The sequence below is a fragment of the Lepidochelys kempii genome, chromosome 7 (assembly GCF_965140265.1).
Source record: "Lepidochelys kempii isolate rLepKem1 chromosome 7, rLepKem1.hap2, whole genome shotgun sequence".
Classification (NCBI taxonomy): domain Eukaryota; kingdom Metazoa; phylum Chordata; order Testudines; family Cheloniidae; genus Lepidochelys; species Lepidochelys kempii.
In genome coordinates this window covers 84,688,518-84,703,228 of record NC_133262.1, presented here as the reverse complement: position 1 = coordinate 84,703,228, position 14,711 = coordinate 84,688,518, and the positions used below count along the sequence as shown (strand labels likewise).

The 14,711-nt window shown below is 43.3% G+C and overlaps 2 protein-coding genes across 4 annotated transcripts in view; one reads left to right on the top strand and one right to left on the bottom strand.

Annotated features, from left to right (window-relative positions):
* The window catches only part of SGPL1 (sphingosine-1-phosphate lyase 1), a 45,349-nt gene extending 42,031 nt beyond the window's left edge, over positions 1 to 3,318 (top strand). For all 3 annotated transcript variants that reach the window (XM_073353573.1, XM_073353574.1, XM_073353576.1), the window contains exon 14: positions 62 to 3,318. In XM_073353573.1, coding sequence (XP_073209674.1) covers positions 62 to 202 — 141 coding nt within the window. In that variant the 3' untranslated portion in view covers positions 203 to 3,318. The remainder of the gene's footprint in view (positions 1 to 61) is intronic.
* A 1,685-nt stretch (positions 3,319 to 5,003) lies between these two features.
* PCBD1 (pterin-4 alpha-carbinolamine dehydratase 1) lies at positions 5,004 to 11,555 on the bottom strand. The gene is made up of 4 exons (XM_073354925.1): positions 11,478 to 11,555; positions 6,751 to 6,882; positions 6,189 to 6,269; positions 5,004 to 5,668 (listed from the first exon to the last, which is right to left on the bottom strand). The coding sequence occupies exons 1-4, from the start codon at positions 11,478 to 11,480 to the stop codon at positions 5,570 to 5,572; spliced, it is 315 nt and encodes a 104-aa protein (XP_073211026.1). The 5' UTR covers positions 11,481 to 11,555; the 3' UTR covers positions 5,004 to 5,569.
* Between the last annotated feature and the right edge of the window lie 3,156 nt (positions 11,556 to 14,711).

The window sequence follows — 14,711 nt, the reverse complement described above, 5'->3', positions numbered from 1 at the left end:
TTTTCCTGTGTTGTTGTTGTTTGGTGGTTGTTGTTATTATTATTATTTTTTTAAACCATAGGGTGCCATCTATGGAATGGCGCAGTCCATCCCGGACAGGAAGATGGTATCAGAGATTTCTCATGCATACTTGGACTGCCTCTATAGCACAGACGTCCCTTCTAGTGACAAACACATGAACGGTTCTCCTGGACACTCCTGAATGCAGTAACTGGTACTTTGCCAGCCAGCTCTGAGGTGGTATTCTGAATTCCTGGAGGAAGATGATCATACTAAGCTACTGTCTTTGATCAGATCAGGCAGCAGCTTTATCTACAGAACTTTCCTCCCCTTTCTCTTTGTCTCATCCCTCTACTTTCTGAAATCAACTTTTGAGTAATTTCCACTGTCTTTGTCACTTCTCAATAGTTGGTTTAGTTTTAATTTTTCTATTGTATCACCTTGGTTAGCTACCAAGACTAGTCTTAAAAGTCTTGGATGGAATGGCATTATTATGGCAGTTGAATGTCCATTCCACAACCCCCTAACTCCTCAGGTATTCTGTTTTTGTTTATTCTGTACCGTTTCTTTTCCTGGAAGAAAAGCTGTGGATCTTTTACTTAGTGAATGCCCCACTAGGATTTGGGTTTTCTGTAATTGTCTGAAACATAGAGACACTGAAGCAACCTCCCCAGAAGTTGGAGGTAGAAAGTGAATTGAACACAAGTATTCAGTGATTCTTCCAACTGTACTGCTACCTACTGTAGGAAACCGTGTTTAACAAATTGCGTGATGGGGGTTTATATCTTGCTAACTCTGAACATGATCGTCTTTTCTTTATTGATTCCCCAATCCAGTCTTTGAATTCTTTACATATGGAGATCCAGTTAGACACAGTTGTCAATTTATAGATAGTAATTTCTTTGGATGACTTCCTTAATGTAAGCAATTCTCCTGAGTCTTGTATAAATTGCAGTAGAAGTAGAAAATTAATTTTAAACCAAATGGGTAGGATAGGGGAAAGAGTCTGAAGGTACTCCTCAAGAACCACTCTTAATACAGTATCATTGCTTTCCTGCCTCTTGTTCTAGAACTTTTACATTACCACCCATCATGCTGTTGTATCTTGCACAACTCCAGAGGAGAGCAAAATGATTATTTTATTGTATGTAACTTGAAGGTTTTGCACTATCCTAAAATGCTGCAGTGAAGTCAGTTGAGCCTTGCTCTTTGTAATGGCTGGGGATTTATGTGCAAACATGGCACCAAAGTTAACTTTTTTTTACACCATCTTTTAATATGAAGTGGTGAGTTTTGTAAAAGAAAGTAGTGGTTTCTGTCTGCTCTTTGCACTGACTCTTTTAAGGCACATTTTCAAAGGGCATTCACCAGTGTGCCTTAACACTGCTCCAGCTTTTCCTGAGACTTCAGGAAGAGTATGATGGATCAGCTGCTGACTGTGATGTTACCATGGTCATCTCCTTATGGTACTATATTGAAAATAATCTGTAGCAAATTGGACTCAGGTACAGTACACTCCACCCTCAATGTAATAGTCTTATTGGGCCAACTGTTTTCAGTGTTACAAAGGTGTTGATATAGTGCTGAGCGTGAAGTGTTAAGGTGGGATCTAATTAATATTGAAAGTATGAAGGCCTTGGGTTCTAAGGAGGGGGTCTCTATCAAGAATTATCCCCACCTTCCCTACTTTTTTGCATCACTTTGTCCTTTATGCAGACTGCATTGAGTAGCCTTGTAAAATGGTTGCAGCCCCCTAAACAAACTAGAAAAGCTTTTGATGCTAATCATTGGTGTGGTTAGCCCGGTAGAGCTTTATAATTAGGGTGGAGTGCATTTTCCAATACTCGTTTTTTTGATCCATTTCTGCATACTACTAGACACTTCAAATGCAAACAACTCTCACAGGAGGTCGTTGCATTATGCAGTGCTTTCTGGGGGGGGAGTGCTGTAAATCTTAAAGGTGGGCTCCCCCTCAGCCACAGTACTGTATTTGCTTGCATCCAAACTGCTTCTGAGTGACCCAACATGTCTGAAACGCACATTTGCACAGTAGCTATGCAAAGTGAGAGTGAATTATGAGCCATTGCTAAAGCAACCTTAGTGCTGGGTTCAAAGTCTGTGGACAAGGATATTCTTTTTAAAATATATCTAGTATTCTGTACTCTGAGTCAATACAGCTTAGCCATTTTATAGACTTCAGTAAGATAAGGCGGGCACATGTCTACTTACTCCGAGAATTCTTTTCAGCCCTCTTCTTGAAACATTGAATTCAAATTGCCAGATACTTAATTTGTGTCTTGCTGACTTGGTCAACATGTATTGGACCTAATAATTAGCATCCTGCCATATGAGGATCACTACATCTCTCACAGTATACTGTGCTTTGGAAAGGGATCTTCTATATAAATACCCAGCTATTTTGATAGTTGACTTCCAACCCAGACCTAAAAAAAGGGAAAAACCGTTCTAAAAAACCCTCCTCATCTTGTTCCCCAGGAATTACATGGGGCTAACAAATCAGTGTTTCAATTCACATGTTTGTTTTTTTTGATGTACTTGAAGAGGTATTTGTCTCTGTGTACTCCATTCTGGGCTTCATGTACTGTTAATGGTTGTGACTCTTTGATTATGTTTTATGTACATTTGATCTATACTGTAAATGTAATCTGTTCTGTACACTGTATTTTACTATTATGCAGTCTTTATTTGCCTTTGTCATTTAATATAGAATCTGTATCTGCTTTATCATGCATACTGTTTTTAGAAAAATGGCGACAATAATACATTATTTACTGGCTTTTAAACTCTACAGTGTGGATTGTAATCTGAAACTTGATGGTACTTTCTAGGGGCAGGAGGTTCCCAAAATATCAAATTCTATCTTCCTGTAAGAGAGTTTTTCAAACAAGGTATATAAACACTGGCAATGTTTCAGGGTGGAGAGGAATTACTGTGCCTGTGAAGGGCTCAAAGGAAGGTAGCTGCTTGCAGATGTTTGAACTTTATTTGCCAAATGGAACACTATATCCTATGTAAAGTGTCAGGGTGCAGTCGATACTGCTGAGCCATTGATTCCATTTGTGCTTTCTTGTTGCTTTCAAAAAGATTAAAATACATACAATGAGAATATGACGCACATTAAATATGCACCCATTGTTTTTAAGGGGCTTCCAGGGCAGGATTTGCTCCGATGGTAATATTCTGTAACATTCACTCTCGCTTATTACTGGTTAAAACTTTGTAGGCTGAAATTATTGAAGAGATCGTAAAATGCTGTAGTGGAGAGCCCTTTTTGTATTAAAATGGTTCACTTAATTATCCAGGTCCACTGTATCCGTTCTTATTGAAGAAGGGTTTTCTAAACCACTAGCCTGAATCCTTGGTGATCCCGCCATGATTTTGCAGGGAGGTGGTGTCTTTTTTTTTTTTTTTTTTTCCAGCGCTGATACATAGCCTAGGCCACTGCTCCCTGGCTTGTGCATTCGGTGTGGTTTCCTGTTCATTAATGGTGAATTACAGCTTTGCAACTGCTTTTCTTCCTGCTGCCCAGATAAGGGCATTGACTCTGACTGCTCTTCACGTGTGGTGTTTAAGGATATTAAAGGAAGGCTATATGAAGGAGCGATGGATTTTCTATAGTGAATTCTGGCGTTAGACAAATATAAGGGTTAGACCTGAGTCAGCCACTTGTAGAGCTCCTCTTAGAATTTTGGTCTTGTGGTTTGGCAACATCAAATACCCATATTATTGCATCCATGAGAGGTGACAGTACTACAGTGCCAAAATACCTTTTAGGGCAGAGGTGGGCAAACTTTTTGGCCCAAGGGTCACCAGTGGGGTTGCAAAACGGTATGGAGGGCCAGATAGGGCAGGCTGCGCCTCCGCAAACAGCCTGGCGTCTGCCCCATCCCACTTCCCACCCCGTGACTGCCCACCTCAGAACTCCCGACCCATCCAACCACCCCCACTCCTTGTCCCCTGACCACACTCCCCAGACACCTGTTCCTAACTGCCCTCCCCTGGGACCTGACCCCCACCCCCTCCACTCCCTGTCTCCTGACCACGTCTGCCCCCTTATCCAACCCTCCCTTCTCCCTGCCCCCTTACCATGCCACTCAGAGCAGCAGGACAGGCTTACTGGAAAGCATGAGAGGTGGACGGGCGTAAGCCGCGCTGCCCATGCGGTGGCAAGACTGCGGGGGAGGGAGGGACAGTGGGGTGGGGGCCGGGGGCTAGCTCCCAGGCCAGGAGCTCAGGGGCCAGGCAGGACAGTCCCGTGAGCCGTAGTTTGCCCATCTCTGTTTTAGGGGAAGTCTATGCTGGAATAAAAGACTCTCCCCCACTCACAGGGTCCCAGAGCTCGGGCAGCAGCACCTGAACACAAATGTCTACACAGCAGTTTTGCAGCCCTGCAGCCTGAGCCTCACCAGCCTGAGTCAGCTGAGCTGGGCCAGCCATGGGATTTAATTGCTGTGTAGACATACCCGTAGAGTCCAACTGCTTTCATCCCACTTTGGCTTAAAGGCAGAGTGCCTTTATACTTAAGTCTGCACTATGCTCTTTTACATGTTCTCCTGTTTTTCAAAGTCCTACCCCACCTACAGTACAATCTTGAATACTGACTCTTCAAACCCTGTGAGCCAAAGCTACCTTTCCCTACTTAGAATTGTTAGATATTTATTACTACTAGCTTTACCAGCTCCATTTCATGGATGTCCCCCTCTGGAGCCTGTTTTTTGTAGTTTTTTGACCACTTCACTTTGAGGCACATGCAACTGCTCCAGAAGTTATTTATGCCTCAGGAAGGCTTCCCCATGCAATGACCTGGAGACGTGTGGAGTGAATTATATGGGGAATGGGAGGAGAGAGTAAATATGAATAACTTGCTTAGTTTTTTCAACTTAGTTTCTTCAGTCAAAACTATGCAGTGAATGGTCCCTTCAAACTGACAACTGGTATGTTATAAGAACTTTTATTGCAAACACTTAGATATTTTCAGCTGACGTTCCTGGCTCCCATCTCTGTAATATGGCCAGTTGCAACACAGGTAACCCCACATACCTGCTATAATACTATTTGAACAAAGCTTACAAATGTAACCAAACTGCACATCACAGATACTGGTCTGCTAACAGAAGAGACCAGGGGACATAGGCTTCACTGTAGACAAAACAGTATAATTGTAAATTAAGAAGCAAGCACACAACTGACTGGGTAACAATAAACTCAAACTGCTTGCACTGTATAATATTACTTTCTTCCACTAAAGGCCAGATATGCCAAAAGTGCCAGAGGTCAAGCAATCTTACACTGGTACTCACTGGACTAAAAAAGAAGGCAACTTTCCTCCTGGTAACTGAGAAGTAGGAAGTATTTTTACGCTAGGGCAGCTTATTCCCTCTGAAACTTTGAGCTGTGGTGGAAGAGGAGCTGAGCTGAGCATAGCATTGTCTTCTGCTTGGATCAGGAACTGCGTGGAACCGGCAAATGGTTCTAACTACAGTTTTAAGAATGAGAGAGGAGACGGTAGCTGCTCAGCCAATTCAGGCTTATGTATGCCCAGCCTTGTTCAAGACAGAGAAGCTGCAACTTGCTCTATGAAACTGGCCAAATTGATATCCCGCTCGGATAAGCCTGCACATTCGTGTGTGCTCAGGATAATGTGAACCTAAAACAAAACAAAAAAAACTTGCAGTTGGTGGAAAGAGCAGTCATATTCTAAACTTGTTACAACATTGTAAATGGTTGTCTGTCTGAAGCAGTGTTAAGTACTTTCATTACTTTTTCCCCAGCAGTACCCATAAAATCTCTAATAGTGGGACCGCAGAAACAAGAGATGGGTGCAAATTTCATGGCACTCCAACTTTTGTGAGTTGGATGAACTACTAGAGCTTCATTGTGATGCTACAATACTATTACTGAGGCTAGGCACGATTTATACAATGGTCTGACATAGTGAGGCAAGATATTTTTGCACTACATGTAAACAACCTCCTCCCTCTTAACAGAAGGAACTGCTAAGTGTTATTTATTTGTATTATCATAGCACTAGGGGCCTGAGTCATAGCCCCCCAGCATCCCATTGTCCTAAGTGCCCTACAAACAGAAAACGTTATACTGTTTATCCGTTGCTAAACCTGGAACACCTTCCATGTTAAGAGATCTAATCGCTCACTGCTATCCTTTACCTTGCTGTAAACGTTGAACCATTCAGGGTGGTGGTCCAGTTTTTCTGCTTGCAAAGCTACTCTGGTCATGAACCCAAAGGCCTGCCCAGAAGGAACAAAAGATAAGTTAGTTGTAAGCCAACTCTAGTGGTGGCTCACACTTATTTATGGTTGGCATGTCCTTGATGGAATTAACTTCCTTTCCTTTTTGGGAATCCAGGTAAACACAAAACTTCCCTAACGCTACATTGCCTTTGCCTAAGATTTCCACGATGTCCACCTGTTTGTGTGGGAAAAGTTCTGCGAAAAACACTGGCTGACTGGTTGAGTAGTTGGATGTCTTCAATAATCGATGCTGTAGCTCAGCCAGAAGCTTATGAACTGGATGCAGGAATTACTGGGTTAGATTCTATGGCCTGTCTTATGCAAGTGTTCAGAACAGATGAGAATGGTCCTTTCTGGTTTAAACATCTATGAACAGAGGGAAACAGTTTAAATAAAATAAGCATTAACTTTCGGGGTGGGATCCCTAAACTGAAATGCAGACCACTTGCAGTATGGACGTAGGTGTCAGTTTCTGTACCCGACTGAAGTCCTTGAAATGGAACTCTTTGAAGATGGCATCTCTCCCTTCCACCTCATTCCACCCTACAGCTTTCAGGTTTGGCAACAGTTGCTCCCTCTCATCAGTGCTCAACCTGTGGGCTTTTCCTGCCTAGGAGAGAAATAAAAAGTAGAAGAATGGACCAAGAAGACACCAGCTATTGACATTTGCTTGAGCAGAGGTAAGACTTCCTTTCCTAGAGTAAATAAAGTAGGTGCTCAAATCAGTGAGGCACAGATAAAGTATACATGCAATGAGGCTTTCCTTACTTCTGTCATGAGCTGCAGCACCCACCTAGAAACTGTAAAATAGCCTAAGAGGCTTAAGTTATCAATGCATATTGGTCACGACCTGCAGCACTCCTGTCATTTCAGGGCTAAGCCTGCCTTCACCATGCACTACAAGAGTGGTTCCCAAACTTGTTCCGCCATTTGTGCGGGGAAAGCCCCGGGCGGGCTGGGCCGGTTTGTTTATGGCCGCTGCTTCCAGCAGCTCCCACTGGCCTGGAGCTGCGAACTGCGGCCACTAGGAGCCGCGATCGGCTGAACCTGCGGACACAGCAGGTAAACAAACCGGCCCGGCCTGCCAGTCGCTTTCCCTGCACAAGCGGCGGAACAAGTTTGGGAACCCCTGTACTACAAACTGGGCTAAAATGAGTGATGGCTGTATGATGTGAACCATCTCTGTTATGCACTACTGAGAGGCTCCCAAACAAGTATACTTTAAACTTCAACTAATGCTAGAACTAAATTATCCAGAGGGATAGATATTTGAGTTCTGTGTAACTGAACAGTTTTCAGAAGGGAAGAAAAGGCAGTCCAGCACTCTTCACAAAAGGATCTATCCAGACTGCAGCTTTGGTATGGAATGCCCCTTTCAAAGTTAGGGGAGGGAATCCTCAAATTAACCAAGATTTATTTACTTTGAAAGCTGGCTGCAATATGCTAGCCTACCCAAACTGCAGTATTTTCCTTCCAGGAGGGTATAGGGAAAGTTGCATGAATGGAAAAACCATTTCATCGTAACAGATTTATTGCTCTGTTAATGTTTAAGCAATTGCTTTCTCCACTCTGCTCTCCCTGGATGACTTTGGATCCTGGGAGGAATATTTTGTGATTGGTCAGATTAAACCAGTGCTTAAACTTTTCCATATTATGCTCGTACATTACAGCAGAAATTTCAGAATGCCTCTTCCATCTAACCACTAAATAAAGGGAGGCTATTTGTGACCAACAATTGGAAGGGAAGAGTGGTTATTTTGCATTGTCTTTCATTATTGTTGGCTAGAGCTGTTGCTGTTGTGTTTTTTTTTTTTTTCAAATAATACGCGCTTGGGTGGAGTAATTCAGCCCAGATAAATTGGGGCATGCTCCAGTTTAATGTGAGCATAAATGGGGGTTGGCCAATAGCACCTATCCTGGGCTTATTGAAGAGGGAAGGTGCAATATGTGAGCTGGTGTCAGAGCCAACAGTCATAGGTAGAGGATTATGCTTTATTTCAGCAACCCAAATCCTTGCAGATTAGATGATGCTCTGTTTTATAATGGGCCTTTTAAAAATCCTAGCTTCACTGGGGCTGAAGTTTGATGCATTTTTTGGAATTGCATACACGTATTTATGTAAGATGTGGAATCTTAAATGGTGAATAGCCAGGATGCCTTGGGAGAATCTCAAACGTTTGATAGCTGCTTAAAATGGAGCATGTTGTGTGTGCTACTTTTGAGCATATTATTCAAACTAAACTCCCCTCTGTCATCTTAGTCTTTGGTCAGTTACACTTGTACTTATTTTATGAATCATCTGCACAAAGAAATAGAACCCTGGTTTTCTCTGATTCAGGTAGTCTGAGGATGCAGAGCCCAAAAGGCTGGTGACTGAGCAGATACTATTTCTCTAGTGTTGTGGGTTTCTCTTCTTGTGTGTGTGTTTGGGGGTTTTTTGTGCTCCACAAGCCATTCAGTATCGATACTCTTTGAATGCCGATGTTTAAGCACACTGGACTATAACTACACATGTAGGCAAAGGCACACTATACTCCTCTGCTAGATCGGATTTATGATAAATCTACCTACTAACCAGTAATGATGAGGTACAGGTATGTGCCCTATAGTGACACCCAAACTTAAGTTCAAACCAGTGGCTGGGCTGTGGATAAACTGTATCAGAGAAAATGCAAGATGAAACACTACGTTAAATGTGATGCTACTGAATTTATTTTGTAACTTCTCTTGAGATACAGAACAATGTCAGGTATCCTTTAAGGTGTACGATTCATTCAAAATGTATTTTGTGAAAGCATTCATTGTACCTGTCTACCAACAAGCTAATTATAAGCACCCTCCCTGCTCACAGAAGCATTACTTTTTAATGGTATCCCTGTTGCCGACTTCAGCCCTATACCCCATCTGGCTGCTTTGTTGTGTGATCTGAGTCAGATTTTTTTTTTTTTTTTTTATTGAAGATGCAGTGTAAACACTGATCAGCACGGTAAAACCTCAGTCAATGCCCTTTGTGTGATCCTAGATAAGCTTATTCTAGGTATCTTAGCAACCAGGATAAAGCAGGGTGGAAGCTGACTTACGAGAACGCCATCAGAACCAGACACTTTCTCCTGTGCTGCACAGACACTAGCTAGAAGGGAAAAGCTGTTAACGTACCCCATATGCTGTATGTTTGTGAGTGAGGCAGGGGGAGAATCACTTCGCTTATTTCAACACTTTTTGAAATGATTACCGGGCAGCCAGAAAACTGCATGACAGCCTGGAGTACTAACCTCTAGGAGTTCAAGTACGATTCCTCCAGTCTGACCTGCAATATCTGAGGAAGAACAGTCTGGCCAGAGTGTGGCTCTGATTGGGTTATTGCTTTCCTCTTTGTTTGCTATAAACTAGCTAGACCCACCTGAATGCCTGAACAGATGCGAACAGGTTAATAATAGTCGAGCCACTCTGTCACTATGGAGGTGTGTCAGGCTTCTAGGCAAGAATTACAGTGGGGAGGGACTGTGATGAAAGCAAGATAAGCTAGTGCTGACTAAGCAGGGTACAGGTGTACTTTCCCCTTTATTATGGGAACATGACCCTTATGGTCTCCTCACCCATGCTTCCCCCCACCCCCCATTTGCAACGGTCTCTTACAAAACAGCAGCTGTTGTAACAGACACTGGATCACCATAAACTGCACTGTGGTGGCTGTAGGATGACAGGTCCTCAGTTCTGCAGGTATGTCCTTGCCCACTATACTGAAATCAACCGTGTTCCTATTCCAGTTCTTAATGAGTATTCCCTCCCCCCTTCACCTGTGACTCTAGATCCAGCTGCTTTTGCACTGAGCTTTACTTTCCTATTGAATTAAGGGTGTAATGAAGCTATGGGATTTTCTAAATCCTAGCTTCACTAGTGGGAGTACCTCAGACACAATCGCATGTCCGAGTAACTCAAAGCCAGGGTGAGGGGCCATGACAGTTTGGGCAAAGAGGCAAAACAGTAAAGCTAGTCTCCCTCATCAAGGCTTGAACTTGCTATAGGATAAGGCATAGCCTTGTATTGGTCTCAATAATCTTTAGCTTCTGAATCCTCTTGCTGCCTCCCCTCATGACAAGTACACAAACTTGCCCTCCTCCTAGTTACCAAAGCTGCCTGAGTTCTCTAAACCCAAATGCTCCTATACAGCCTCCTCTCCCCCTTGGACGGTATTAAAAGTGTCCTAGTTTTCTGTCCTGAAGTCTGGCCCTACAAGGCTGCTTCTTTGTCAGTACTGCCAGCTAATGCCTTCCACATGCTCTCACTGGTTAAAACATGTTTCCCATTACAACTAATTTAATAAATCTTAAAATGTTTTGCTGGATTTTTCCAGCAGCCATCTTGTTGTTTGTTCTTGTCCGAAACAGCAGACTTGCCACACAATGGTGCACAGAAACCAACTTGATTTGTCTTTGTAATTTCACGTGAACCTTAAAAAAAAAAAAAAAAAAAAAGTACCAAAATCGCTGTACACAAATCCAGCAATTCCCTTTTGCTTGTTTGCTTGTTGCTTATGAAAGTGAGAAGCCACTATTACTGATTAGAGATAGATATTTTGCGAGCAGGGCTGCAAATGACCAACGTGACCAAAGCAGTGCATCTCAAACCTGACATGTAGCATCCTCTGCTCTTGTAGTGCTCCTCCCGTTCCCCTTGGCCCTGGTCTGCAATTTCTGTTATTCTAAGGCTGGGATCCCATGGAGCTCTGTTAATAAGATACAAGTCCAACCTGCAGCATCCCTGCTTTAGCTGTACCAGAGCCCTGGCCCTATGCAGCTGGAAAAAAAATACAAAGGTTTTCTATGCAAGAGTCAGTGGGACTGTATATAAGTTCAGTAAGCGGTGCTATAAATCTGTACTAATGTGGTTCACAAGAGAAAGTGATTGCAGTGGATGTTGCATCTTTGATGGAGTGTTAACGGGGACTAGTCATATTTGTAACTCCCTTTGCAGAAAGGGAAGCCCAGCAACACCCCCCAGAGAGATTCCCATTGGTGAAAACCCACTTAGTACTGGAGTAGCTGCCTATAGGTTTGCCAGGGTTAGTCATTACCGAAGAATAAAGCTTTGTTCTTTTCTCCCTCCTCTTGTACAATAGAGCAGCCGGCTTAAACCTTTCTGCCTTTCCAAATAGCATAGCTGTTACTTGCAAAGCAAAGTCTGGCCTTCAAAGCCGTGACTTACCATGGCTGTAGATTGCCTGTGGACTCAGTAACTGGTATTCAGATGCAGCAAATGCATGTGTGTGTATATATGAAAGACCAGATGAGCAACAGGCAGAGGCACAGTTTGTCTGAGCTCTTCTTGCAGATGGGGAGGGGGAAGAGGAGGCGTGGCAAGTGTTTTAAATCCACCCACTACAAACAGCTGCAACTGCTGCCCAGGTCCTAATGATTTATCAATAGCAGAATCAAAGGGCAAAGATTGCCTGTTTTCTGCTGCACTCTATCATGGACACAGCAGGACCTATTGGCTGTCTATTGAGGTATGCTAAAATTGCCCTGTGTTTTCATCCATTTTATGTAGAAGCATCAATGGTCTGTGTCCACCTTTCCTTTCTCAGACAGAGACTAACTGTTTCTGCTGTCACAGGCGCCTTGCTGAAGCAAGAACAGGATAATGATTAAAACAGAAAGCTTACATGTACAGTTGCTGGCGGGGATACATTTGATTACATAAGAAGGTGGTATGACTAATCACGAGATGGTGTGATAACATCTTATTTACCCTTCCCTCCTGGGATTGCATAATGCAGTTTCTGAAAATTAGCACAAATGAAAACTTCAGGGGGGACAGGTCAGATGGCAATAGGGGCCAGCCTATCCAACCTCTTTAAAAACACGCAAATAAGTTAAGGGAAGAGTCTGCAGGGTCAATGGCACATATCCATAAGGCATTCACTTTCATCACCAACAGAGACTGAAATTATATGCACTCAGCTTCATCCAACTAGTGATCTGACCAGATCCTTCATGGCAACCTCAAATGCTCTTGTTTCGGCAGATCCACACACAAAAGTCTCATGGGCTGTTCATTTGGAAAGTTATTCTAACTCAATGTTGCTGAAGCCACTGAGGCTCTAATGAAATGCAAATAAAAATAAGTCTTGGAGTATTACATACAGCTCTGTGTATACTTACTGCGCGGTTTCTCTAAAACAACGTGCTTGGACAACTTAAAACACTTCCCTACCCGCCAAGTAAACTGTGTGTGTTGGAAAAAGCAGAGCTTGAGTTAATCATTACATCACCCACTCCTGAAATGCAGGCATTTCCAGTGTCTAACATTTGCAGCATTATACTGGACAAAGTAATGTTATATGATGATGTAGGCAGGAAGTAAAGAATACAATATCCTATTATATGGTAGATAGAATTTATTGAAACAAAATGGAATTGTTCACACTTAGATTTGACCAACGCTAAAATCTGACTCTTGTGAAAAATGCAAAGGAACTTCTGACAAAGATCATTTGGGGCATCTGTGGGTATGTCAGGGTTAGTGAGACTCAAGTCTGCAGACTCTGAGTTTGTAAGCCCAGGGCTGGAGCATCTACATTCATTGGTGACCAAAGGTTTACAGTTTCTGGACTTGGCCTCCCAAACCTGGGCTCCAGCATCCCCATGCAGATCCAAGTCAAATGACCATATCCCAGGCTTCCTAGCATCTTCTCCAGCTCTGGCCGCAGTAGTCTTTGGCTCGTGGTTCAGTGTAGGAAAACTTGACTCTCCATCCCGGATGTTACAGGAAATTGTTGCAAGCTGCCAAGACATCCTGCTGAACCCTCTTGAGTCTGCATGTTTGTGGCTACCAGAGCCAGTAATGTGGAGAAGTCACAACTTGGAGACCTTCTCTTGCTTGGCCTTTCCACTTCTGTTTCAGGAAATGGACAGATCATCCATGAGATGCTGGTGGATGTTCCAGTGGCCTTCTCTGATCTACCAAAGGTACCTGACAGAGGAGGAGGATAATACAAGCATAGAAGACTCTGACTGGCTGATGCTGTTTGTAACTCTTGGTATAACTGCTGATGCCCCCGATGTAGACTGGTGCTTCTGTAGCAGAGCCATACGCACAGACTGGTGGGATCACATCATCATGTGGACCTGGGGCGACCAGCAGTGGCTCCAAAACTTTTACATGAAGAAAGCCACATTCCTGGACCTTTCTGACCAGCTTGCCCTGACTTTCCAGCATCAGGACACACATGAGGGCAGCCGTATCGGTCCAGAAGTGGGGTGCTATCATTGTCTAGAAGTTGTCTTCCCTGGACTGTGAATGGCATCTTGCTAACAAGTTTGGCATTGGAAAGTCAGCTGTGGGGGAGGTTTCTCAGGCAATCAGGGGTGTGATTCCACCAAAGATGGTGGGCACAAACAATATCCTTGAAGTAACTGCTGGTTTTGAGAGAATGGGGTTTCCAAACTGCACCAGAGCACAAGTACATAAACCACACATGCCACGACTCCATTGTTATACACAGGCTCATTTATGGACACCCATGTGGGCTGCACTGGAAAATTTCATGATGCTAGGGACTTTCTGATGATTGGGAGTCTACATTCATAGGCGGGGACACTTCCCACCATAGGACCTTGTCATAAACAGAGTAACTGTCCCCATAGCTATTCTGAGGGACCCATGTACCTCCTTTCACGTTGGCTTATGAAACCATATCCTGATCTCAGAGGTGCAATTACACTCTCTGTAGGTTCAAAATGGCGCTGTTTATGGACTCATTTAGATTGGTGTCATCAATGCCGTCTGTATTATTGTGGCTTGCTGTGCTCTTTGCAGTCTTTGTGAATCCAAAAGTGAGCAATTTGCCCCTGAATGGAGCTATGACAGCAAAGGATTGCTGAACCAGTATGCTCAGCCAGAAAGCACACCTATCATTAGGGTGACCAGATAGCACCTGTGAAAAAATGGGATGGGGGTGGGGGGCAATAGGCACCTGTATAAGAATAAGTCCCCAAAAATGGGACTTTCCCTTTAAAAATGGGACATCTGGTCACCCTACCTATCATAGCTGGGACAGGATGCACCAGAGCAACATAAATTGGGGATGCTCTGTACTCCCACACTATGGAGTTGCATGGGCCAATAGTAGAGGGAGAATACTATGTTCATGATTGTTACTGCAATGTTTACAGTAAATGGGGCCACATCATGCAATAAAATAGGTGGGGAGAGTTGATTGCCATGCATTATACCTATGGATGACATGACTACTTATAAACCTGAGTGTATGTGTCTTGGCATCCATTGTAGTTATGGATAACATTGCCATCCATTCTAGTTATGGATAACATGATCACTTATGCAGTAGGGAGGAGGACATGTGGCAAAAACTGTGGATTTACACTATTGATTGTAGATAAAAGTACTCAGAACTTGTTTGGCTATTTCTTTCCAGTT